The sequence below is a fragment of the Dreissena polymorpha genome, chromosome 2 (assembly GCF_020536995.1).
Source record: "Dreissena polymorpha isolate Duluth1 chromosome 2, UMN_Dpol_1.0, whole genome shotgun sequence".
NCBI lineage: Eukaryota > Metazoa > Mollusca > Bivalvia > Myida > Dreissenidae > Dreissena > Dreissena polymorpha.
Window position 1 is genome coordinate 11910397 of NC_068356.1, and position 27923 is coordinate 11938319.

The following is a 27923-nucleotide window of genomic DNA, read 5'->3' on the forward strand; positions in this document are numbered from 1 at the left end:
ACAGATAAGCCTCTGCAGACTTTTATGAACATGCATTAAGCCTGTAACAGATAAGCCTCTGCAGACTTTCATGAACATGCATTAAGCCTGTAACAGATAAGCCTCTGCAGACTTTTATGAACATGCATTAAGCCTGTAACAGATAAGCCTCTGCAGACTTTCATGAACATGCATTAAGCCTGTAACAGATAAGCCTCTGCAGACTTTCATGAACATGCATTAAGCCTGTTTTTCCCAGAGCGCGACTCATTTGAACTTTACATATGTATAACAAATATATGTCACAGCTAGGAATGTTGACTGTATTTTAAACAACAAAACATTACTTTAACGCAAATCTTCAATTACAGTATTACAACTACTTTTCTAAATATTAACAAATATTTTATCGTTATAAACAACTAACCTGGGTTTGTCAACCATTAAATTACTGTTGAAACAAATATTATCATACCAAATAATACTATTTCATTGAAAAATTGTTGAAACAAATATCATGCAAAATAATACCATGTGATTGAATGACTGTTGAAACAAGAAACCGTCAGAGACGGGCGATGCTCCCCAAAGTTTTTTTTTGTCACAATATTGCACAAAATTGCACTATATATTCAGATAAAAGGAAACATCTTGAGGGCACAGTAGTTGGGGGGACAATAATTTTTTTATAGATTTTTTTTTTCAAAGGGCCATAACTCTGTGAAAAATCATCCGACCAGAACCCGCTGATAATATGCACATCTCCTCTTGGTAGTGAAGCTTCCCATAAAGTTTCATTGAATTCCGGTCATTAGTTGCTGAGAAATAGCCCGGACAAAAATTGTGAACGGACGGACAGACAGACACACACACAGACAGACGAAGCGGCGACTATATGCTCCCCCCAAAATTTACGGGGAAAAATAACAAATATCATGCCAAATAATACCATTTCATTGAATGCCTGTTGAAACATATATCATGCCAAATAATACCATTTTATTGTAATAATACACAAGTTCTTGCTTTTATAACTTCATAATAACTGTATGCAGTCTTAATAAAAGATGCTACCGGTACCTAAAAACTTCTATACAGTATAAGCTTGATATTTTCAAGGGACCAATAATTGTTTCCAATCTACTTTACAACGAGCCATGGCCTATGCGAATAGTACCTTTTTTACTGCAATAAATTAACTTGAAAGATTATGCCAAATTTTAGAAGATAGGTAAAGCATTTTTTTGCTAAGTCTACCTGCTGGTAGGAACAATTCAGGTACGGGTATTTTCTGTATACCGGTATGTTTATGTGCATTTTAACTCAAGTTATTGAGCGGAAAATTATTTTTTTTAATTTAAAGTAACTATGGCATTGACCTTGATCCAACTGGTCCAAATGCACTCCCAAGCTCGTTTTGCATGTAAGCTATACCAACAAAATTTCATTACATACCAGTGCTTTTTGGGGGAAAGGGGGTCAATTCACATAGGGTGGTGATAAAAGGAGCACATAAACAAATTGAGATTTTTTTCTTAAAATGCAATCCAACAGATTAATAACATGTATGGTTGGTTTTAAAATGTTGTAATGACTACATTTAGATTACTTTATTTTAATTTAATTCACAAAACGATGCATGTAGTATTTCTTAATTGAATAAATACTCTGCAATAAATTAAAAATATGTACCAAGTAGCCTAACTTTTTGTTGCTACTGACTGTATATTAATAACAAGAGCTGTCAGAGGACAGCGCGCTCGACTATTCAAGTGCTTGACAGGATAACATAAGCCATCATGGGGAAATTGTTCATATTCAATAATTTATTAGACGATCTTTCCAAAAAAAAAGGAAAAAAAAATGTGCGGGGTGGGGGGGGGGAGAGGGGGGTATAATATGGGGTGTGGTAATTTATTAGATGATGTTTAAACAAAAACAAACAAAAAATTTTTTTAGGGGGGTGAGAGGGGGGTATAATGTGGGGTGTGGTAATTTATTAAATTATGTTTGAAGAATCCATTGTGGTATTCAGGTAAGTGTTGTTTTGTGAATGTAATAATAAAATGTGATCACAAATAAAGAAGTTATGGCAATTTAAGCAAAATGTTCAATTATATAAGTGTAAAGGGGCCATAAGTATGTCAAAATGCTTGATACAGTGGTCTGCTCTTGTTTATAAGTTGGGGTCATGATGGTTAACAAGTATGCAAAATATGAAAGCAAGATGTCAAGGGACATTGAAAATAGTTATTGTAGTACGCAAACTTTATCATTTGCTGCATATTCTAAGTGGAAAAGGGACCATAATTATGACAAAATGCTTGATAGAGTTGTCTGCTCTTGTTTATAGGTTGGGGTCATGTTGGTAAACAAGTATGCAAAATATGAAAGCAATATGTCAAGGGACAAAAAAAAATATTTGGGGTAGTATGAAAACTACTACATTTGCACGCTAACGCTAATGCCGGGGTGAGCAGGATAGCTCCACTACATATATTTTATATACAATAGTAGAGCTAAAAACATATTGTCCTTTATGTTTCCTGTATATCCTTAGGCTACAATATTCTAGCTTAATAAAAGATTATCAGTGGTATTGTACTGTATTATGGAAATAATCACATGACTGAGAACATTAAGAAATTTACAATATTAATATATATATGTACATCAAAAAGTCTTTCCTCCAGAGTCCATCTAGAAAACTCCTAGATTTTTACACTTACATGCTCTGTGCAGTGGAAAAAACCACCAAACAAATATATCATGTGAACACTAAATGAGGCAAAATTACCATTTAAAAAACACAAATCTGATGCATGTCATGACATATTGATGGCTCATTTTATAAAAATTTAAGTGGTTTCCTACACACAATATATTAGTTCTAAAACACAACTACACAGTGTATTTTTAGAAAAATTTTCATTGACCCAACTGGTCTTAAATGGAATCCCTAGTTACTTTTACATGTATTAAAGCTACATACACACACTATGTTCACACATGATCTCAACCCAAAGTTATTGTGAAGAAACTTGTTTCTGTTTTAATCAACAGTGACCTAGAACTAATCCCATCTGGCACCAAAAGAACTGCCATGCTATGTTTGCATATAAGCAACATACACACAAAGATTCCGTGCAATACATGTACCACCATCCAATCTCAATATCTTTACCACACTCCATTTTTCTATCTTTAGTAATGGTGATATTGACCTTGACCTGATTGGACGCATATGCAATTTAAATGCTTCAGTGCAATATATCAAGTTATTGAGGGTAAGCCATTGTTCTGTGTTTAGTAAGAATGACCTTGACCTTTACCGCATCAGCCAAAATACGACCCAGAGCTAGGTTTGAATGCAGGCTCCTATATATATTCTACTTGCCATTAAGGTTGATCAAGGCAAACTTTAGTTATTCAAAAGAAACAACATCATTTTTTCTTTTCTCTAGAAATAAAGACCTTGATCTTTACCCAACTAGCCCCAAATAGAATGCCAAGATAGGTCTTTATGTAAACAACCTGCAGATCAAATTTCCTTGCAAAAATCTCCATCCAATCTCAAGTTATTGAGCGGAAACTGTTTTTCTATGTAAAGTATCAGTGACCTTAACCCTGACAAGCTCCAAATACAAGCCCAAGCCTTGTCTCCTTGCAAGCTTGCTACATTGTAAAAATGGTTAAAGCACACACAAATTATAAACCGGAAAACCTATGTTGGACGCAGCCTGACCACAATGCTGAAATCTAATGACCAAGATTTTCAACACTGTTGAAAACCTGGTTAATAAGAAGGCGCTATAATAAGGCTGGACTCGATCACTAAAACATGTATCATTAACAATGGTAAAAATTAGAACCGTTTTTGTACATGACCATGACAATCTATGTAAAAATAAGATATGTTTCAGACATGAGCAGTACCAAATTCCCAGATTATGAAAAACATGAGCAACAAATAAAAACTAAAATAACTACTGGATATGACAATATTATTTCTTTTGCAGCATCATTGTCTATTTTTTGCAAAATGAAATGCTGAAAACCTCAAACATGAACATGTAATAGTTCTAATTAAATGACCAGTTAAATATTTAATGAGGATACACAACTAGGAAACTCACGATGAACAGGCAATTAGAACCAAGCAGTATTAATATATGGTGAACTACATAGATACATTCACACAAGTTCACAGTTAAAATAATACTAGTATCAATTTACAAAAAAATGTCATAGACTAAATTAACCGAAAAATCAAAAGCAAAAAAAAAGACAAATATTTGTGACATATTTTTTAATTTCCCATTATTTGTTACAAAATGTTTCAATTCACCAGATGAAAAAATAAAATAAATATTTTCATTTTGTGGGTGTGTCTTTGTCAAGTGTTAAATTAACACCTGCACTACTGCACTTACCACTTCAAATAATAATAAAAAAAACAATTATTTCTTCTCCAGTGTAAAATTCAATTTAGATGCATTTATATCAAATTAATAAGTTTGATTTTTTCTTGATATATGTTGATGTAATAATATGTTACAATAATTCATAGAATAAATCTATGCAAACAAAAACTTGCAAACTACAAAACATGCAACTCATGATACATGTGGATATACGATAAGGGTAGAAAATATCATAATCATTGCACATATTTGAAAGTGTGTACATTTTAAATATACACTGAAAAACCATGCAATTAAAAGGTGTCTACAAAATCAGATCTATAATAGTAAGTGTGTGATAGTTGTCATGTATAACATATAAATTGTTTGAAATACAACGAATAATGAATCTAAAAGCCCTTACATTTTAAAAATAATACAAAGACAAAATTATCATAATGCATGTCCAACAAAAAGTTAAGCTTCATTAACTGTTAATTTTCCCCTTTTTACATTTAAGTTTTACAAGGTGTTTAAGTATTAATACCCAACCCAACACCTGTTCATCACACAGTATTTCAAAGGGTGTCAACTTTGATTGTTTCATCGCGTATCAGTGGCTTAATCATCTCCTTCATGACTCCATACCTCTTGGCAGGCAGATGCTGTTTAGAATCCTCATAGTCACGTTTCAGTTTGACCAGTCGATTATGAAGCCGTAGAAATTTCAGCTCCATTTTGTCTTTCTTCTTCTTCTTCTCTTCAAGGTCTTTCACAATCTCAGCTTTGTGAAGACCGTCAACTTCTGAATACATTATGGTTACAATGCATAAAAGCACATTTAACTGATTAATCAATTAGTTATTTTAGATTGTCTTTATTGTTTAAACAATTTTAAACAATTGTTTACCTTTATTTATAACTACATGTATCACTTTTAAAAAAAGTGGCATTTCATGATTAAAAAAGTGGCATTTCATGATATATTAGACAGGTGTCAAAACAGTAAATAATGTCACACTGAAAAATAATTACAAGACATTTTCAGAATCAAGTAAAAATAAGGCAAAAATAATTTAAATTGTGGAATACACCAATTATATAGTAATTGAAAATAATTGGCCATGATTAATTGGACCTGCAGATAAGATAAGATATGAAAATCATAAAAACCTTGTCTGGCTGAGGCTGATTCTGATAATCGTTTAGCAGCCCTGAGAAGGTCAGCAGCCTTGCCCGTCTCTGGCTGAGCATTGGCCGGGGAATACTTTGCAGCATTCTCCATCACTTCATCAGTTATACAAGCCTTTATCATGTCCTTCAGGTCCCCATATCGCTGCAGAGCAAAATGATCTCTGCATGTGTCATATGTGTACGAGAGCTGCTGTACAGACTTGTACAGTTCACGGTATCGCCGTTCCAAATCCTGAACCTGTTTGGTAAGTTGCACGTCTTCTTCCTTCAGACTGTCTTTTGTTTTAAAACTTCCTGTTAACATTAAACAAATTAACATCTTGCATTTGCCATTTGTCATGGAACATGACATTTTTCTTTTAAAAGATTTGCGTTATTTTATTATCAGAATAGGGTATTTCTCTTAAACATGCATATATACAGCACAATTATTTACACACAGCTGATAAAGGTCATATGGTATTAAAAATAGGGACAAAAACAACATTAAGCAGCAATTTGCATCATGCATGGCAAGGAGCATTACTCAATACATACAAACATGGCTTTCTTTAAAAATGGGTAGGTTTCACCAACCAAACTAAAGTTTTATAATTTTTACATTAATCAGTATATGTGTATGATTATCTCTCTTTTGCATGTAAAATATTCCATGAAATTAACAAAATAAACAAGTTAAAAAAGATCTTTAGAAATACTTTTGAAAACAACTCGCCTATATCTTGTATACTGTGCTTATTTTTCTTGTCTTTTCCCATAGTGATGTGTGCTTAAATCCTTTGCACTGTATAACCAATCTGCAATATAAAAAGAAACAATAATGTACAATATACTATAACAATGACATGGACAATGCCAACATTGAGTATTACCTCATTGTTTTTACACGATGGCCCTGTAGCACTCACCTTGAGGGTTCACAGACACCAATAATTATTGTTGAAGACTTGACCTGCTAGAAAGGACGACTTAGTAAGAGAAAAATATGATAGACCTCAATAAAAATGACATGTGTTCATATTGCATGAATGCCCCCACATTCAACTTTTGTCTAAAAACTCCGCTCATGTCAAGCATAAGCTGTTTATGGCAAAAGTACCGTAATTATTCTATGTTTTCGGACACTAAGTTTTCGGACACCCCTTTTTTTTAGCAAAAATAATTATTTTTCGTGACTTACTTTTCGGACACACGAGTTTTCGTCCATAATTAATGTCTCTAAGTTTTCGGACAGTATATTTTACCAAATTTCGGTCCTGTTTTCGATATCTAATGACACTTCGATAATGGGGTTTTACAACCAGATTAACCTCATAAAAAATGGTAGGTGCATGCCTGAGGGCAACAGACCATTACATTTGCGTTATTGGGTAAATAGCCTTGTAAACCGGTATTAAACAATGGTTTTACAAGCGCGTGCTATTACCGGTAGTCGCTGATAAAATTGACGCTATTTTTGGACACTTAAATTTTCGTCTCTAAGTTTTCGGACACCTGTATTATGTGAATATTTTTCGTATCTAAGTTTTCGGACAAAAAAAAACAATTATTTTTAAGTGTTCGAAAACATAGAGTCATTACGGTAGTCTTCTGACCTTTTAAGTGAGACCTTGACCTTTGAGGTAATGAGTCAGAAGATATATGCAACACTGTGTCTCCTAATGGTTGTCATTGGTGATCTTAAAAATGAATGATAAATGAAAAAGTCACAGCCTGAACAAGCCATTTCATAGCAAAATTTGACTTTTGATTTCTAAGTGTGACCCTGAACTCTGTGGCAGGAAGAGGGTTTCACACATGAGCCAGCCGTTTCCTAAATGTTGATATTGCGGGTACTTAGTTATCTTAAAAATACTGCCTGAATTAAAGCCGTTTGATTGCCAAATTGGATCATAGATGTGTAACCTTAACATATTGTCACATGATGAATTCCATTTTTATTTAAAAATCGATCTATTTCTAAGAGGAGTAATACCTCAATCCAGGGACCTATACTGTATACAAACTGTTTGTATAGGTCACTGCTCAATCCTAAATTTCATATTAATGAGAATTTTCTCACATACTGAATAAGATTAATTTATTACAATAGTGTTTAATACCAGATTTTTCTAAGATTTAACTTGGTGACCTAGTTTTTGATATGATATTGTAAATTAATTATTAAATAATACCGGTACACATCCGAATTAATTCCACCCGAAATATAAGCAGTACATTGAAGAAAACTTTTCAAATTGCAGTAAAAAAGTTGCACATGTAACACTCACCTTATTACTTTCATTATCACTTTCATGCAAATATGTGTATAAAGTTACATATTTTAAAGTTTGAATGAATCGAATTATACAAACTTGGATAAGTTCCAGTGAAAAGAGTTCTCGCCCTTGAGTCATCCAAATGATTTCTCCAAACGCTTTGCCTTTCTAGTTATGGAATTTATTGCCACGCTTATTCGAGTTACACTGCCTAACTATTTACAGTCTCTTCCAATTCCTTCGAGCGTTATGGGAATAGCAAAACTTACAGGTACAAACCCCTTAATTTTAGGTGACTGCTTGCTGGTTTCATTGAATCACGAATGTTTGAATCATTGATCAAAATTTAAACGGATGATCATTAATTATCTTACATTTTATCGGTTTAGATAATCATTGTATGTGAATTCAAATTCGCTCTGAGCATGTATGACCTGTAATTTATAAAGAAACTGATCAACCATAAATATTTAAGCTATCAGTTTTGAAGCTGCTTGTTTGCAAATAGCAGGGACTTGCAGAAGGATTCTCTTGGTCTATGTAGGCATGTTGTTAAATAGTTCTGGCTACCATAACTTTAAATGTCGCTTTTTATGATTTTTGACTGGCGCGACTTTATACAGGTATGGCAATACTATATAAACTGTACGCTGAAGTTTCTTTAGCTAGGTGTTAAAAAATGATGAGGCCTGAAATCAGGTATTCGCCCCATACTCAAAGAATAAGCATACGTTTTTATGCTCTCGAAGGGTGGCATATAGTTTTTGAACTGTCTGTCACTCAGTCTGTCTGTTCATCCGAAAACTTTAACATTGGTCATAACTTTTGCAATATTGCAGATTGCAACTTGATATTTGGCATGCATGTGTAGGCTCATGGAGCTGCACATTTTAAGTGGTGAAAGGTCAAGGTCAAGGTAGTCCTTCAAGGTCAAATTCAAATATATGTCGTCCATCCGAAAACTTTAAGATTGGTCATAACTTTTGCAATATTGAAGATATTAGCAACTTGATATTTGGCATGCATGTGTATCTCATAGATACTTACTTCTTACTTATGGATACTTATGGATGTTTTCCTGCACAGGTCAAGCCTCTTCGCCAGATTCATAGTCTTCGTTATAATCTTCAAGGTCGCGACTTATGTCTTATGCCTTATAGAGCTGCACATTTTGAGCGATGAAGCTAAGGTCAAGATCATCCTTCAAGGTCAAAGGTCAAATACATGGCTTCAAAGCTGCGCAAAATGGGGCATTGTGTTTTTGACAAACACATCTCTTGTTTATTATTTATGTTCACATGTGTGTTAAATGATAAATGAAAATCATATATGACTTCCAGGGCTTGACAATATTTTTTTTTACCTACTGACACAAAGGACCACCAGCTTTCAGAAATTACTGGTCCTCCAATATTTCAAGTAATCCGACAATTTCTCTGTTATTTTTACCTTAATTTCAACATACTTTCTGGACTATCCACAATTTATTGTGCATTTATAAAAAGAAAACTATACTATCTACTAACCTATCTTAATATCCCTTTCATATTTTCCCTGTACTTCAAGCTTCTCTTCGTTAGTTTTAGGTAGGTTCAACCACCCCCGGAATGCAATTCCACATCGCGAAAACTTGTAATCTTGAAAATACGCACGTTTTCTCTCCCGCAATATCAAAACATTATTCGGCGCCCTTCAGTATAAATTCTTACGGTAAACAAAGTATATTCTTATGGTATTAGATCAATAAAATGCTGATGATTGCTGCTTTTTCAAAATAATAAATACCAATTTGTTCATTTCTCGATCGTAACGATTAGAATTTTATGTTAATTTGTGTATCAATCACAGCAAAGTCCAGAGACATTTTAGGGAGATATTTGCGGATTGCAAATCAATTTTTTGATGCGACAACAGGTTTTTGTCATCTGGGAATCTAGTAAAATTGAAATTACCAATATCTTGCTATTTTTATCTCGGACTCGAGTCGGCCCATAAAATAATGATGAACATTTCCAGTGTTTTTTTTTCACAAATAGGGGAATGGTGGCGGGGCCCGTCCAAAGGGGAAAAACGCGCGTTTTTAAGGAAAAGGGGAAAATTAAAATTCACTCTTTTATATGTTATGAAGTTTATTATATGAATACACATGTATGTATGAATGTTATATTCACAGCTGAATTTTTCTGTCCTTTTTCTAAAATATATCCCAATGATTTTTTCAACATTAGTTTCAGACAGTTAAGCCTTCATGCACACTCTCAGTTTTCCTAGCGGCTAGCCATTTTGAGTCTAATGGGGACTTTCTTCTCGATGAAATGGCAAATTTGATCATTTTTTAATCAATAAAATGGACCAAATTGGAATGTTTTTATCATCAAATATTGACACAATGTATGCAGATACATCAGGCCTTTTCCCGGCCATTTTGGGAAAAGCATGTAATTCATATGAAAAGTACACTGATTTGGGAAATACTAATTTAATGTAACTCTTTATAATAATTCAAAATCATATTAAATTATTAATTTGTTATATACTTTGTTAGTTGTTATGAAATAAATATTTATTATAAGAGAGTTCTTTCTAAAAAAAAAAAAAATTTTTTTTTTTTTTTTTATTCTGGAGGGGATTTTTTTCTACAAAATCGGGGAAAAATATATAATCTTTTTTTAAGGGGAATGGGGCCGAGTATTGGCCCGGCCCCGAAATTGCCATAAAAAACACTGATATCGGTTTATTATGAACATATAAAGTTGCTTTATTGATGAAAACGGCTTTCCACCAGTATTTTACAATAACTGGTCCGACGGATCAACCAAATTTCTAGTTTCACTGGTCCTCCCTATTTTTTACTGACCCTGGGTCAACAGACCACTATTAGTGTCGAGCCCTGACTTCACAGGCAGCGAGTGGCTATGATATTAATTAGGATGAACATCCAGTGCTTTCCACAGGATTTTTGTCAGGCGCCCCGGGACTGATAGGGGTGGTTCGGGAGGGGTGTCCCCTGCCGATGTTGATTTTTTAAAAATTTAACGTGTCAATTGACGTTCTGTGGTGCGTTATAATTCAAAGAAAAACAGTGTCAAAGACATCATTTGGTGCGCTATGACTCTTCAAGAAAATCCCTCAGTCATTTAAAAATATATATATTGTTTAATTGTTTTTAAACTTTCCCGCATAGGTAGTAAAATCCCGACTCAAACGATTCCACAATACATCCGTTTCAACCTGACTATTACTGTATACTTACTACTTTTCAAGTTATTATTTATTACCCGATAATCCTGTTTATTCCATTTTTATAAATCACTTTCAGGTAAATATTTGCGATAAAAGCTCTCAATTATTTCTTTAACACAAACCTTGCCGTTTTTCTATAGAATCAAATAAATTTTAAGTGACTATCTATAGATTTGATGAAATATTGCCTCTGAGCATGCGTCAATCCCCTAACGTGTTGTGTGCTTGTTAAAAAGCTCAATACATGCACGCTTTCTATGCAAATGCCGCGACGTTGTACATGCTGCATAATGTTCGCGATATTTTTAATTAAGAAAAAGATTCGACACAAAATAAATTTGCACTGCTAATTTCAAGCAAGAATATTTCAACGTTGCAGTAACATTTACATTTGGAAGTGTGTTTCGGATTTAAAACGCGTTAACATCGACTTACGGGAATGGGTTTCGGATTACAAATTTAATTATTCCCATTTGAGATTTCAACAAATATTAACAGTTGCATTATGAATTCAATGATAATTTGTTTAAACTCTTGACGAGTCGAATAAATATTTTGATGGAATTATGCATGAGATTCACGTTGTCCATGAGGATAACGGCCGGTTGCCATCATCAGTCTTCTAAGTAACTGGCAAAGATTTCTGTGGCAATTACATGTACGTCACGAGTCGTCTGTATGATTTAACTGCAAGTATTGCCTGCCTTCTGCTGTCGCTCATACAAAGTGTGCGCTCCCATGGGCCAATATTGATTTTCTAATACAGCGACGCTCCGACTTTAGGCGGGCTTTAGCTGGGTAAAGGGACAAAGGATCGTTAATTGGCTCCCAAAATTTTCGGCAAAGTCGATATCACTTTGATCTTATGATGCAATAACTGTCAGAGCACACTGATCGGAAAATTTCAGGCGCCCTGCGGACTCTGATTTCAAAATTAAAGCGCCCCGCTGAGGGACTGTTAAATTGCCTGTGGAAAGCACTGACATCATTTTGAATGAAAAATAATCAAATTATAACAAAAAAATCTACTCAGAAAAAAAAAATCACTATTAAATATATATATAACAAGGTATTCAACTCAAAATGACCCGAAAACAGGGTGCATCGCTTTGAACAGCCAAAGCTTCATCAAGTGTGCAGTGATTTCTATGGACTCGGTCTTAATCAACGCAGAAATGAATTTACTTTCTGGAAATGTACATACAAATGTATCTTGCACTATTTTCACAAGTGCTGGGTCAAATTTTAAGAAATAACATGATACGCAGCTCGCGTGATCTACTGGTATGCAAGTTTCACGTCATAAATATGACCCAGATGATTAAAAAAATAGAATAAGAACACTGCTATGGTTTAAAAAAAGGGATTGCATGCTAAAAGTAAGTTTAATGTTGATCTTTGGCCTGCACTTTAGTAACATAAACTAACATTATGTTTGTGTTTTTGAAGGTTATTTACAGGTCCATCAGCTTTTCACTTGTACATGTATATGAGAAGACCTGCATTTAGTATCATTATGTTTTTATTTTAATTTAGTTTTTTTTTTGTTGCCCCTGAATCGAAAAATCGGGGGTATATTGTTTTTGGCCCGTCTGTCATTGAATGTGTGTGTGTGTGTGTCCCAAAACTTTAACCTTGGTCATAACTTTGGCAATATTCAAGATAGCAACTTGATATTTGGCATGCATGTTCTATACTAATAACTAAATACTAGTAACAGTTAATTTATAATATTTTGGATTGACAAATTGCTTTCATTTCAAATGGTGGAATGTTTGCAGCAGATTCCATGCACATTTTGACAGAAACCTGTACACAATTTTGTTAGTAGTGTCTGATACATGTACTAACAGTAACATACAACTGTACTTACAAATCAAAAGTCATGAAAGCGTGTTCCAGTATTCCAAAGTTCAGGGTGTTTTACTGGTGATCACTGAATAACTGAAGCAAGTGAATCCCTTTTGTTAGAATATGCCAGAAACCATAGGGTTTTATTACTGTAACAGATGTTTTGATGTTATAAATGGTCTCTGACAATCCATATTTTCTAATCTCTTTGTCATTATTTTGCTGGTGGTAAATACATTTGATATACCCAGCTTGGGAATATCCAATGTCTCTGGATTCCATGCATAATATACACCACAAATAAAATGACAAATTATATTAATAATGTGATTAAAATTCTCTTTTATTGTATATATATCAACTAATGACAATTTATATGTATCAAAATTATCCATAATACTTGACATATTTTGATGACTTGATTACCTACATTAAAGCTGACAAGTACTAGTGATGTAGTGTTATAGGCTAAAAAATTGCTTGTCTGGAGCTTTGCTGGCAGCATATGTCATAAGATCCATTTTGGTAAGACGCAGCTCATTTAACTCAATGCGAAGATGTAAAAAAATAAGATTGAATTATTTGATTGGATAAGACCTTCATGTACAATACCATGTAGACTTCAACTTGAAGAAGTCAATATAAGAACAGATGGATCTGGTTTTTGCCACTTAAAGTTTGAACTCCTACCTAGCTATTATATTTGTTATGCCCCCCTTCGAAGAAGAGGAGGTATATTGCTTTGCTCATGTTGGTCGGTCTGTTGGTCCGTCCACCAGGTGGTTGTCAGACGATAACTCAAGAACGCTTGGGCCTAGGATCATGAAACTTCATAGGTACATTGATCATGACTCGCAGATGACCCCTATTGATTTTGAGGTCACTAGGTCAAAGGTCAAGGTCACGGTGACCAGAAATAGTAAAATGGTTTTTGAATGATAACTCAAGAACGCATACGCCTAGGATCATGAAACTTCATGGGTAGATTGATCATGACTTGCAGATGACCCCTATTGATTTTGAGGTCACTAGGTCAAAGGTTAAGGTCACGGTGACCCGAAATAGTAAAATGGTTTCAGGATGATTACTCAAGAACGCATACGCCTAGGATCATGAAACTTCATAGGTAGATTGATCATGACTTGCAGATGACCCCTATTGATTTTGAGGTCACTAGGTCAAAGGTCAAGGTCACGGTGACCCGAAATAGTAAAATGGTTTCCGGATGATAACTCAAGAACGCATACGCCTAGGATCATGAAACTTCATAGGTAGATTGATCATGACTCGCAGATGACCCCTATTGATTTTGAGGTCACTAGGTCAAAGTCAAGGTCACGGTGACCCGAAATAGTAAAATGGTTTTCGGATGATTACTCAAGAACGCATACGCTTAGGATCATGAAACTTCATAGGTAGATTGATCATGACTTGCAGATGACCCCTATTGATTTTGAGGTCACAGGGTCAATGGTCAAGGTCACGGTGACCCGAAATAGTAAAATGATTTTCGGATGATAACTCAAGAACGCTTTTGCTTAGGATCATGACACTTCATAGGTACATTGATCGTGACCCGCAGATGACCCCTATTGATTTTCAGGTCACTAGGTCAAAGGTCAAGGTCACAGTGACAAAAATCGTATTCACACAATGGCTGACACTACAACGGACAGCCCATATTTTCATCAATGAATATTCATTAAAGCCAAAGTTATAAACATCCCCCCCCAAAAAAAATTGCATGCATTTTTGTCTAAAATAATGCAACTACCAAACACATTTATCCACAGGCAATTAATAGAATTGCACAAGCAATTAATAGAATTGCAAGTTACTAGTAATTTAAATGTAATTGATAGTATGTGGAAGCATACATTTATGAACTTGTTAATGCAACTTCTCTGTTCTGCGTTTCCATTTTATATCCAAGTAACATGATATACTCACTTTTGTCTTTAGTTACTTGCATACACATTATTCCAATATAGTACATATTTTAAATAACAATGTTTTGTTATTAAATAATAATGTGAGGCTGTTGATAAAGGAAAAGTATTGAGGATCTCATAAGGCACTCAGTGCTGTTAAATGGGAGGGGGGGGGGGGGAGCACAGCACAACACTGTGCCATCCATTTCACTCAAGATCTTTCCCTACTCACAGACCAAGGAGCAGGGGTCAATCGCAACTGTATAAAAGCAAACATGAATTTTGCATTGGTTTGTTTTATTAAGGATTTTGAGGGATTTTCACATATGGCTTAGCCGCTAAACTGAAGCATCTACATGTACATAATTTATGAACAACACACAAAAAGAACAAATATTCTTAAAAGAAACATGTGGGTAAAAAAAAAGTTTTTTAGCCCATTTATGCCGAGTGGACTCTCTCAGCCTTCTAAATTGGATCAATTCATTTCAAAAATTGGGGATGTTTGGTATATTTACTTCTATTTATTTCTTTTTTTAGCTCGGCTGTTTTCGGGGAAAACCCAAGGTATTGTCATAGCCAGCTCGTCGTCTGCCGTCTGCCGTCAGCGGTCCGCCGTAGGCGTCATGCTAATACCTTAACATTGGCTCTAAAATCAAAGTGCTTCCACCTACAACTTTGAAACTTCATATGTAGATGCACCTTGATGAGTTCTACACACCACACCCATTTTTGGGTCACTAAGTCAAAGGTCAAAGTCACTGTGACCTCTAATATAAAACTTTAACATAAGCCTTATCATTGGCTCTAAAATCAAAGTGCTTCCACATACCGCTTTGAAACTTCATATGTAGATGCACCTTGATGAGTTCTACACGCCACACCCATTTTTTGGTCACTAGGTCAAAGGTCAAGGTCACTGTGACCTCTAAGTAATATAAAAAATAAATTAAAAAAAAAATCTTCTGACAACCTTTAATTTATTTTAAAACTGCACCCGCAGCCAAGCGTTGGCACCTGTTTTTCGATCTCTTGTTTAATATACCACCAACTTTCCAACCATATCAGCAAAAAGTGATTTGTATAAATCGCTCTATATGATCTCGAATTTACTTGCTACAAAATTTCTCATCAGGCTCACACAATAAAACTGCTAAGAAAATTCGTAGCAAGTAAAGATGAGATATAAAGCTTACCGGTATATTAATACCAAATCAACGCTATTAATCACTTAGTAATAAAGGGTATACAACGGCTAAAACTACCTATCTGGGCATGGAGGTTGCCATCTTGACTATCATGTGATTATCCCCTAAGTCTAATACCAGTATGTGAATAAGGAATAAGACATCAAACTTAGAATGAACTGTATTTTTATTATATTCTTTGACAAAACTTTGCATTTATGCTCTTAATGCGTGTCTGTAATATTCTGTCTACACTTCTAGCATAATTATCTCTTCCATAACTAATATAATTCATAAAACTAGAAATGGCGCAGCAGAGGCCGAAGTGTATCCCCACGCTGCATGTTTGACCCAGGAGGCACCCCAGGGGGCGCCCCAGGGTTGGTAATGGGGCCATGCATAATTGAGATTGACTGTATTGTCATAAGAGATGTTCAGTATCTATTGAAAGTAAATAAGTGTAGAAATGAAGAAGTTAATGTAAAATAACATTAAACAAGATGAGAGACACAATGCCCCCTACTGGGCCGCTTTGATTTATTAAAAAAAAATTATCATTTTGCAGGTTCATGAATTACCTCCCTTTAAAGCTCATTACTTCCCTTGGATTTGATTTTTTGACCTTTGACCTTGAAGGATGACCTTGACCTTTTACCACTCAAAATGTGCAGCTCCATGGGATACACATGCATGCAAAATATCAAGTTGCTATCTTCATTATTGCAAAAGTTATGGCCAATCGCCGCTAATGTTAAAGTACATAAAATAAAAATATGAGTGAAAATCTCTGACCCGGCCCCACCCCAACCCCCATGTCTTTTGACCCAGGGGTCAGATCAAAATTCCAAATAGATCAGGGTCGCACATATGCTCATAGCTGCCATTTATGTAAGTTTCAAGGTTCTAGTGCTTATAGTGTAGGAGGAGATAGTGGCCAGGACGGACAGACAGAGGAGATATCCACATTATCCCCATGCTTTTTGGTAACAAATATATACAGCCCGTAAAACTGTATATAAAACATTGAGGAAACCACACAGTTTATTCCAAATCTGAGGATTGCTGGTTTGATGTCTTGCCACATAACTTGTCTCAGGATTGGTCATGATATCCTTTCTACAGCAACTCAACCCCAAACTGTGATCAAAGATAGGCTGTTGTCAGCTTATTGCATAAGCTTGGTACTGGTAAACAAGGTAACCATAGAAAAGTGTTAGTCAACTCTACCCAAACTGTGATCAAAGATAGGCCGTAAACTGTCAGCTTCTTGCATAAGCTTGGCACTGGTAAAAGTGTTAGTCAACTCTACCCAAACTGTGATCAAAGATAGGCTGTAAACTGTCAGCTTCTTGCATAAGCTTGGCACTGGTAAACAAGGTAACCTAGGAAAAGTGTAAGTTAACTGACGATGTGATTTGACTGAAGTACTGTTGAAAACAGCGAAACCCCAACAATTCAAACAAACAAATATTCCAAGATCAGTGTCTTATTCCAAATTAACATAACACATGTCAGGGGTTTTTCAGCACCGTCTTCGCCTCCGGAAAACGGAGGCACTCCCAAAGCAAACGGACCCAATCCCAAACCGAAATTATAAAAAAAAATCCCAATTTCCAAAAAAAAATATTTTTTTTTTTTTAAAGAATGAAGTGTCTTATAACTTGTGTGACTAACCAGTGTTTGTTTTTGTCAAAAATATCTGCTATAAGGTTTTGACTGTACAGTTCTTATCTCAGAGTGTAACTGTAACTGAAAAACAAAACTGCAGTGCTTGAATAAATGTTGAACATGCCAAATATTGCATCTGTTTATATAAAGAAAACAAAATAACAAATAAAAACAAATTTATTTGTTAAACCACTGAATTATTTAAGCATGATAAATTCACATTTTTTTCCAAATTAGCAGTTTCATCGAAGCAAAAATTCACAAAATGGCCAATTTTGTCGATAAAAAATTCCAGTCAGACTCCTTTTCCCAAAATAGGCAGAAAAAACCCTGCATGTAGTGTGTTCACATTAAGTGACATCTAAAAGCCTTCAACTGCTCTGTTCACAAGTTGGCTACAGCTTACTTATTTGTGGTACATACACGGTCCATGGTTTAATCTTCAAGTACAGGTAAACCAGACTGTAAACCTATTGTGACTTAATTGGGAGATTATTCTCAATGTAAACCAGATAACTTAATGCTTATAGGGTACATGTAGTAATACTACCTTAACAGTATAACGGCATATCTGACATTGTAGGTTTCCTAATCATTAATATAGACATGCTTGAAAACAGTAAGTTTTGATTCATTTATTCTTATGTTAATCAAAATCAGCTTAAAAGAACATGCAATTTAAAGTTTGCTTCTGATTAATCATTATGGTGTGCTTATTAAATCTTTATAACTGATATCAGTTTTTGGAGAACTTTGTTTTTCTTGTCTATCAGGAAGGGTGACTTAATCTAGGACCTGTATAGTAGTTAACTTTTTAGCTCATCTGAGCACAAAGTGCTCAATGTACTCTATTGTGATCACCCAATGTCAGTAGTCATGCGGAGTGTTACATCAACATCTTCATTAACCATGTTTATGTTGTTTGTCCGGAAATCTTTTAGATTGAGTTTGAATGTGGGTCACTTTCGTCCAGAAACAAGGTCACCAGGTCAAATCTTGGAAATACCTTGAAACCACTTTTGAGGCCACAGTTATGACTCAATTTTGATAAAACATGGTCAGAAAGTTTATCTTGACAATATCTAGGCAGAGTTTGCATCTGAGCCACCTCCTGTCAAAATTACATGTAGGTTGCAAACGTTTGCGTGGAACTGCTCCATATTTCTATATCTTCTACAGAGATTGAAATAAAACTTAACCACAACAGATATTGTAATTAAACATAACTTATGTGTTTAGGATCTTTTGAACATTCACTGACCAAGATTGATAACTGTGACCAGCTTTTCAGCAGGATTATGCCCCATTGTGTTCCTACACATCTGGTTATTGTTTGTGTTAATGATGAAATGTTTTAGTGCAACAAGTAGTCAATTTCAACTTCAAACATGGCGTTGGGATCATCATACTAGGTCACAGACAAAGGCCCATAATTCTGACGTACATGTACAATGAAGCAGATTATGACCCTCTATGTACATAGCAATCGGTTGCAGTTTAGGCCAGTTTGGTCAAGTTCAAGGTCACTGTTGTCAAAAAAATATTTAATGTATGGTATAGTCTTGTTTTCTTAGCCTTTGGTTAGATTTGTTTATTATTTCACACAAATGTTCGTTAGTTAGTCCTCTGTCAACTTACTGCAAAAGTCTCCATCCCATTATGTGGCTGTTAGAGCTAAACATGTACAAATGTATAATGAGCGTTGAAGTTTTGTTGATTTATTTTCTTAAGTTTTGGGTCAATTATGATGAAATTTCATTTGAGTGTTCATAATTTGTATATTGATCACTGCACAGTATGGCTGCCATTGATAAACTAGCGTAGCTAAGCACATACTGATTTGCAAAATTGCGTCTGCATAATTTGTGAGCGTAGCTCACAAATAAAAACTGAAATACATCAGTCTTTTATACAATTTCATGCAAGTGTTCGTTAGGTGATATTTTGCAAAAAGCATTCAACAGAATCTGCTCCATTTCACAAAAAAGTACCAGAAAACAATACAACACAATAATTTTACTCATGTGTTTATTAAGTGATCCTCTGCCAAACCTTTTGGATTGCTTCAAACAAGATGGTGGCTTTAGCTTAAAATAATATCCTTATCCTTTTTACATCTTTCATACTTTTCTCCAAACTTGGATGTGTACCTTTATTGGTGTCATACCAATCCAGCTTTAAACAGGTTCCCTTAGTTTTCTTTTGTACCCGTTAAAGTATGAACACATAATTTGTCTTCTCACTCTGTGTTTTACAAATGTATACAATCTACCAGGCAATACGATTTACCATTTTAACCCATTTTGTACACAATACTTTGTATTCCTACTAAAATTGAAAAAAAAAGTTTTATCTTGAAGGGAGTGAATGGCTTCGCCTTGTACCAGTGGTGGGTACAATCACTGTGCTGGCCTACGTCACATACCAGGCATTCCGCAAGGGCAAGGCTCCCCCAAGTGACTTGCGTGTGAATCTGCGTATTATGAAGGAGGCTTCCAAGGTCGTCAACATGGTGGATATCGAGGATCTTGGGGATAAAGTCTCCTACTGTCGATGTTGGCGATCCAAGAAGGTGAGTTCACTGTCGGTTAATTTTGGTTTGTAATCTTAAAGATTAAAGTTAAACTTTTCACAGGTTATTTGTTTTGATCCGTGTTGATTTGAAATCTTAAGGCTAAAAAAACTGTGATTTAACGTCTACTGTCCATTTTTAATAACATAAACAATCAGGGCTTGCATCAGGTTAGAATCAGGGCTTGCAATAAGTAACATTTTAAAACTGCAGTACAAAACTTTGTAGACTCGTTATTTACATTAATCAAGAGTATATAAACTTTGAAATAAAGCATGAATACAAGGTTTGTTTGAGCTAACTACCTCTTACCTGAACATTTAGTTTGGGAAGCATGTATATACTTAGGAAATCAAAAAAAAATATTTATTTTTAACTCCTTCACGGCATGGCATTCCTATGATTGCTGCTAATTTTGAAGTCATGGAAAGTGTTCAGGTACTATTTTGGAAGTCCTGCTAATTTGAAAGTCATGAATCTTTTATATTTGGTAATTTGGCAGTCAAGGAATTGCTTTTTTGAAGTCATGGAACTTTTAAAGTGTTCATTTGGAAGTTTTAAAACTTATATAGTTGATATTTTGGAAGTCATTTAACTATTATAGTTGCTATTTTTGAAGCACTGTAACAAAAACTGAAAGAAAGTTACTCCAAAACTTATTTTTATTCAAGCCTTATATACTAACCTAATTTTTTCAAAACAAATGGTGTAGTTGTTTTTGGATCATGCAGAATAATAAAATTTAAAAAATGTAAGCAAGACTTAATTCCAAGAGCAAAGATAAAAGTATTAAACGTTTCACAATGGTTTGACATTCAATCTTTAAATGAGTTTGTTTGCTTCAAACTTTTAAATTGGCCATAACTTTTGCAATATTGAAGATAGCAACTCATATTAGGCATGCATGTGTATCTCATGGAGCTCCCTTCAAGTTCAAAGGTCAAATATATGAGGGGAACATAGTGTTTCACAAACACATTTTGTAAAAATAAGTTTGATGTTTGCTGTCTAACTTTGTATTGTAGTTCTCAACTAAGTTTGTTCAAATCATGGTCCTGATGTCAGAACTGGTTGGGCTGGGTTTATATTATTGTTATATAAAGACTTATATTTCACAACATTATTACAAATCTCTGAACTTATAAAAGACACAAGTTTTTATTTGGTATTCATCATCATAATTATTATGGTTCTTTACTAAGTTTGTTCATACCAATGTGTTCAAAACTGACCAAGTCTCAGGAATCACATTTCTATTACATGTATAGTTTTTACAAACATAACTTTTCCTGAAAGTTTCCTTATTGAAACCACAAGACTCAAACATTAAATAGTTTGTATGTTACATTGTATAGTGGTCCTCTACTTAATTGGTTCAACCTGGGGATTAAATTCCATCCATCCGTCCGTCTGTCACAAACTTTCCAGGGCTATATCTCATAAACTACTGATATATAAGATTTCAACATGAAACTGCATGGGTGTATAGATATCATTGAGGAGAATTTCTTTGCATAAAAACCATACCCAACACTTAATTAATTAAGTGCTCATGGTGAGCTATTGTGATCGCCTTTTGTCCGTCGTGCGTCCTGCTTCCGTCGTCAACATTTGCCTTGTGAACACTCTTGAGGCCACATTTAATGTCGGATCTTTATGAAACTTGGTCAGAACATTTGTCCCAATAATATCTGGACAAAGTTCGAAACTGGGTCATGCTGGGTCAAAAACTAGGTCACTAGGTCAAAAAAAAGAAAAACCTTGTGAACACTGTAGAAGTCACATTTGATGCCCAATCTTCATGTAACTTTGTCAAAATGTTTGTCTTAATGATATGTTGGTTGAGTTCAAAAATGGTTTCAGTCCATTGAAAAAAAAGCATGGCTGCCAGGGGGCGGGGCAGTATTCCTTATATGGCTTTAGAGAAACCTTGTGAACACTCTAGAAGTCTCAAGTTTTGTCCAATCATCATGAAACTTGGTCAAAACATTGGTTTCATTGATATCTTGGACGAGTTCGAAAATGGTCCAGATAGGTGAAAAATCATGGCCGCCAGGGGGCAGGGCCGTTTTCTCTATATGTATATAGCGAAAACATGCAATCGCTCTAGAATTCCTTTTTATGTCCCCCACTATAGTAGTGGGGGACATATTGTTTTTGCCCTGTCTGTTGGTTGGTTGGTTGGTCTGTTGGTTGGTTGGTCTGTTTGCGCCAACTTTAACATTTTGCAATAACTTTTGCTATATTGAATATAGCAACTTGATATTTGGCATGCATGTGTATCTCATGGAGCTGCACATTTTGAGAGGTGAAAGGTCAAGGTCATCCTTCAAGGTGAGAGGTCAAATATATGTGGCCCAAATCGCTTATTTTATGAATGCTTTTGCAATATTGAAGATAGCAACTTGATATTTGGCATGCATGTGTATCTCATGGAGCTGCACATTTTGAGTGGTGAAAGGTCAAGGTCATCCTTCAAGGTCAGAGGTCAAATATATGTGGCCCAAATCGCTTATTTTATGAATACTTTTGCAATATTGAAGATAGCAACTTGATATTTGGCGTGCATGTGTATCTCATGGAGCTGCACATTTTGAGTGGTGAAAGGTCAAGGTCATCCTTTAAGGTCAAACGTCATATAGGGGGACATTGTGTTTCACAAACACATCTTGTTTTATTCCAATCTTCATGAAATTTGGTCAGAACATTTGTTTCCTGGATAAGATGGTTGAGTTTGAAAATGGTTCGGATCGGTAAAAAAACATGGCTGCCAGGGGGCAGGGCAGTTTTGCTTATATGGCTATAGTTAAACCTTGTTAACACTCTAGGAGTCACATTTATTGTCCAATCTTCATGAAACTTGGTCTGAACATTTGTTTTTATGATAGCTAGGCTGAGTTTGAAAATAGTTTTGGTCTGTTGAAAAATATGGCCGCTAGGGGGCTGGGCAGCTTTGCTTATATGGCTACAATGAAACCTTGTTAACACTCAAGAAATAACATTTATAGCCCAATCTTCATGGAACTTGGTCCGAAGATTTGTTGTATTGATAGCTTGGCTGTGTTCGAAAATGGTTACGGTTTGTTGAAAAACATGGCCGCCAGGGTAGCGGCAGTTTTCATAATATGACTATATTAAAACCATGTTAACACTCTAGTTGTAATGCGGATGTTGGTGCACAATGATGATGATGATGATGATGATGATGATGATGATGATGATGATGATTATGATGATGATGATGATGATGATAATGATGATGATAATGATAATGATTAAGATGATTATGATGATACTGGTAATGGATTCAGAAACATAAACCACAACCCAAATATCTAATTATTATTATTGCATCACTCAAATTAATTATTGCCATTACTTATGATTGTTATCTATATCTTTGCAGAAATTTAACATTGTGGTAAAACCAATAAAACAACAAGAAGTGTTACATAGAGTTTCATTCTTTATTCTCATTTATATACATACATTACATATTTATAACAGTGACACATATTCACCTTAAAACATTATGTATATAACCGCTCATGATGTTGAGCTATAAGAGATATTGCACATGTTTGCATATCATTACATAAAATATCATTCTATTATCATTATTCACAATACTAAGAGGTAGAAAGTAAGTGCTACTCTTACTTTAAAAAATAAATAATCAAAGATAAGACAATGATTGCTGTAAATTGGAGCACTAGCGCGCTAGTAAAATACATTTTCGAGAATCGAATAACATTCCTGATCAGATCCGGAATACATTAGTTAGCACTGACTTTCTACATTTACATAAAATTAAATGTTAGTTTACACTAAAACATATATGACATAATTTGCAAAGTAAAAATTGTCGTCTTTTAAAAATTGCATGACAGGTTTTGGAACATTGTCTAATCAAGTCTTTATTTGAGAACAGCATAGTAAATTGATCTATTTTTGATAAGTTTGGCAACTCAGAATTGCATACAATTGCCTTCGAGAGTAAACTATCTCTTAAGTCATTATATATTTGACATTCAAGTATAACATGAAGTTCATTTTCAACATTTTTACTTAAACAAAAAGGGCATGTTCTATTTTCTTCTATTAGTCCTTCATAACGCCCAGTTTCAATACGTATGGGTGCAACACCAAGTCTAAATTTACTAAATGCAGAACGATGAGATAATTACATATGAATCTTATTTGACTTTTCATTCACTTATCCTAGGCTACTCTCTATACAACTCATTTATACCTGTGCTTGCATTGTTGCCAGGTGGTAATTGTGTAACACTCCTGGAAATTGACCCCAATTAACTGGGCACTTTCATCAAAGACCTTTGTATTGATGTCAGATGGAAACCATTATTAGACTTGAAATGTTTTACCCCTACAATTTTCAGTTAGTCAGTAGTTTGTGTGTGATTATGAAAGATTTGTGATTTTAGAAGGTTTTATTGTTGTTTCAATTGGAAATATCAATGCAAGGTGAGTCCTAAAATTGTTCCAGTTGTTTAAAAACACTATGTCAAAAATGTGAACAATTTGGTAGTAAAAAAACAACAACTTATCAAATCTTTTAAGAAGCACAAACAGCTGTTTGAAGAAAAGTTGATTTGTTTTTGCAAAAATAATGTTTTTATGCTACAGATTTTTTGTGCATTTAAATTACAAATAGTTTGATAGTTGTTTTGATATGATACATTTTCAAATGTCTTGTGTGTGTTTACTTCTATATTTGCACACATTTTTAACTATAAGAAAGATCAAGTGATGTTTTGTTATATAAAAGAAGATCAATATTGAATTTCTAGTAGCTGTACATATTCTCATACTCATGTACTTTTTAACCAGGTTTTCCGAAGGAAAAAACTGGTTATTAGATTGGCGAATGCGGGCGGGCTGGCTGGCTGGCTGGCTGGCTGGCGGGCTGGCTGGCGGGCTGGCGGGCGGGCGGAACAAGTTTGTCCGGGCCATAACTATGTCGTTCATTGTCAGATTTTAAAATCATTTGGCACATTTGTTCACCATCATTGGACGGTGTGTCGCGCGAAATAATTATGTCGATATCTCCAAGGTCAAGGTCACACTTTGAGTTCAAAGGTCAAAAATGGCCATAAATGAGCTTGTCCTGGCCATAACTATGTCATTCATTGTGAGATTTTAAAATCATTTGGCACATTTGTTCACTATCATGGGACGGTGTGTCGCACGAAAGAATCACGTCAATATCTCCAATGTCAAGGTCGCCACGACTAAAAATAGATTTTTTTTAAAAACAAACTTACAAAGGGGTTTAATTTTGTTTGTTCATTTCAAAAGTTCAGTTTGAGTTTTCTCCCTTTATCAGATTTTTTTTTTCACTATGAAAACCTGGTTTTGTGACAATTTTGTCCCTTGTTTATAACTGACTTTGATATATGATAACAATTCAACATTTTTATTTAATTATGCAAAAACTATTTTACAAAAACACAATCTCTTTAATAAATACGGTTGTTTTCAGTATCTAAAAGTGTTCTTGCTAAACAGATTGTAAACAGTCATCCCCTATAAGATGCTGAGATGCTTATAACATGATCTCAAATTTGGACAACAATTTGTTGAAAAATGTACTTCCATTTTCTTTTGCTGATGCTCATTATTAAATTACTGTCCTCATATTACTTTTATCCAAAATAATAGCTTTGTCGCAACGGGTAACAAATGTCTATTAAAAAAATAATAAACACACACACAAAACTACTGATAGCGCATATATGTATATATCTGCCGAAACAGCAAACCTTTTTTTTCACAAAACAACGTTAACAACTCTTGTTTCCTGGATATGATGGTTGAGTTCAAAAATGGTATTGATCCATCTAGTAACATGACCGCTAGGGGGGGGGGGGGGGCATTTTCCTTATATTTCTTTATATACTGAAAAAGCCTGTGAACACTCTTAAAGTCACATTTTTTGGACAATCATCATGAAACTTGGTCAAAACATTGGTTTTATTGATATGTCGGATGAGTTCGAAAATGGTCGTGATCAGTGGAAAAACATTGCCGCCAGGGGATGAGGCAGTTTTCTCTATAATTATGTTTGTAAGAAGCATTTTCCTTATATATATATATTTAAAAAAATCTGGGTATTAAAAACATGGCAGCCAGGGTGGGGGGGTAATTTTCTATATTGGCCTATTGTGAATATTTTGGAACACCTTATTTTTAAAGTCAGTCTTGTCATACTAATAACTTAAAATATTTGCTGAAGAGTTTTAATCTTTGTTTCTTTCCATCTCAGTCTCTCAGGTGAGCGACCCAGGGCTCTTTGGGGCCTCTTGTTTAGGATCATACCATTTATCATGGGATTTGCTCCCATCCATAAACAGACTTTATTTCACGGGGGATATTTATTAACAGAATTTGCTTGTTTGTTAATATGTTCTTCAAGCCAGTAATCATCTAATGTAATTTCTACACTCACTTAACTTCAGTTCCCTATCTGCGACGGCAGTCATAACAAGCACAATGAGGACACTGGGGACAATGTTGGGCCCCTGGTCCTCAAACGACGGGAACCTGTTGCAGCCACAAAATAACTGCAGACAATATTCTTGCCATGCCTCCTGCTTCCAGATTGTGTACATTCCTTTGCATGTTAAATGGCCGAGATCAAATTTGAGAACTTTGGTTTCACATATGATGAGAGCATTGGTATTGTAAAAAGATATAAATTGTTTTATGTATTTGTTCTTTAATTTCAAAACTGTTGTAAGGCTAGAATGATTACAACATTTTTAAATTTGAAAACACAACTAATTATCAATTTATGGTTATCTTCCAAAGTGTTTTGTCAGACGAAAGACTCAAATAGATATTCATGGCATGATTAAACAAGTTTTTTATCTTAAGACGTTTTTCTCTTTTCAAGATAAGATAAGAAATTGTATTGCATTCAGAACAGAGAATTCAAATAAATGAGTGCATTGTAGAGTATGTGATAGTAATTCAGTTATTGCTTAAAGAATTTATAGTTAACGTTCTGTGGCTCACAGTTTGACGAGGGTTTAAATGGTGGTACAAAATCAATACATGTTTAAGCAGAAATTTGAAGTTGTAATAGTCTTCAAATTTGTCACACAAAGGTTGATATTCATTAATTTTTGTTAATGGTGTATGAAAGATTTGGTATTGGTTTAGGCTGTTTCCCGTGAGTGAAAGCATTATACAATAATCATGTTATAGTCAAAGAATGATTTTACCTCTTGTTCAAAATAGTTTTCATTGGTCTTATAAGAACTATGCATGTGAGGTATTTTTGTGGAAACAAAAAATTGATTTATAGTTTATGATGTCAACATTATTTGTACGATTTCATTCATTGAACTGCATTGATAGTTTTCATTGAAAATGTTTATAATTTTGAATGTTAGCTCTTATTTTGATATGGAGTATCTATTAAACATGTTCTTATATACATGTAGTTAAGTATTAAATAAATTCATTGATAAGCTATTTATTGTTTTGTTTTATTTATGAAAAGTAAAATATTGTATTTACTTTGTTATATTGTTTTAAAGATAAAAGAATACAATTGTTGCACATAGATGGCATATAATATCCAAAAGACATGCATCACACCAAAATGTAGA

The 27923-nt window shown here is 34.4% G+C and overlaps 2 protein-coding genes across 3 annotated transcripts; one reads left to right on the forward strand and one right to left on the reverse strand.

Annotated features, from left to right (window-relative positions):
• Positions 1 to 1865: 1865 nt before the first annotated feature.
• On the reverse strand, positions 1866 to 7987 carry LOC127865888 (uncharacterized). 2 transcript variants are annotated; one of them, XM_052405936.1, is made up of 4 exons: positions 7931 to 7987; positions 6292 to 6373; positions 5556 to 5870; positions 1866 to 5187 (listed from the first exon to the last, which is right to left on the reverse strand). In XM_052405936.1, exons 2-4 carry the CDS (start codon positions 6332 to 6334, stop codon positions 4961 to 4963), a joined length of 585 nt encoding a protein of 194 aa, XP_052261896.1. In that variant the 5' UTR covers positions 6335 to 6373; positions 7931 to 7987; the 3' UTR covers positions 1866 to 4960. The 2 variants fall into 2 exon arrangements, with proteins under 2 accessions (XP_052261896.1, XP_052261895.1); XM_052405935.1 differs by having other exon boundaries at positions 7847 to 7974.
• LOC127865891 (CDGSH iron-sulfur domain-containing protein 2 homolog B-like) lies at positions 7963 to 27786 on the forward strand. Its single transcript, XM_052405942.1, has 3 exons — positions 7963 to 8105; positions 20075 to 20286; positions 26766 to 27786. Exons 1-3 carry the CDS (start codon positions 8009 to 8011, stop codon positions 26868 to 26870), a joined length of 414 nt encoding a protein of 137 aa, XP_052261902.1. The 5' UTR covers positions 7963 to 8008; the 3' UTR covers positions 26871 to 27786.
• Positions 27787 to 27923: the final 137 nt, after the last annotated feature.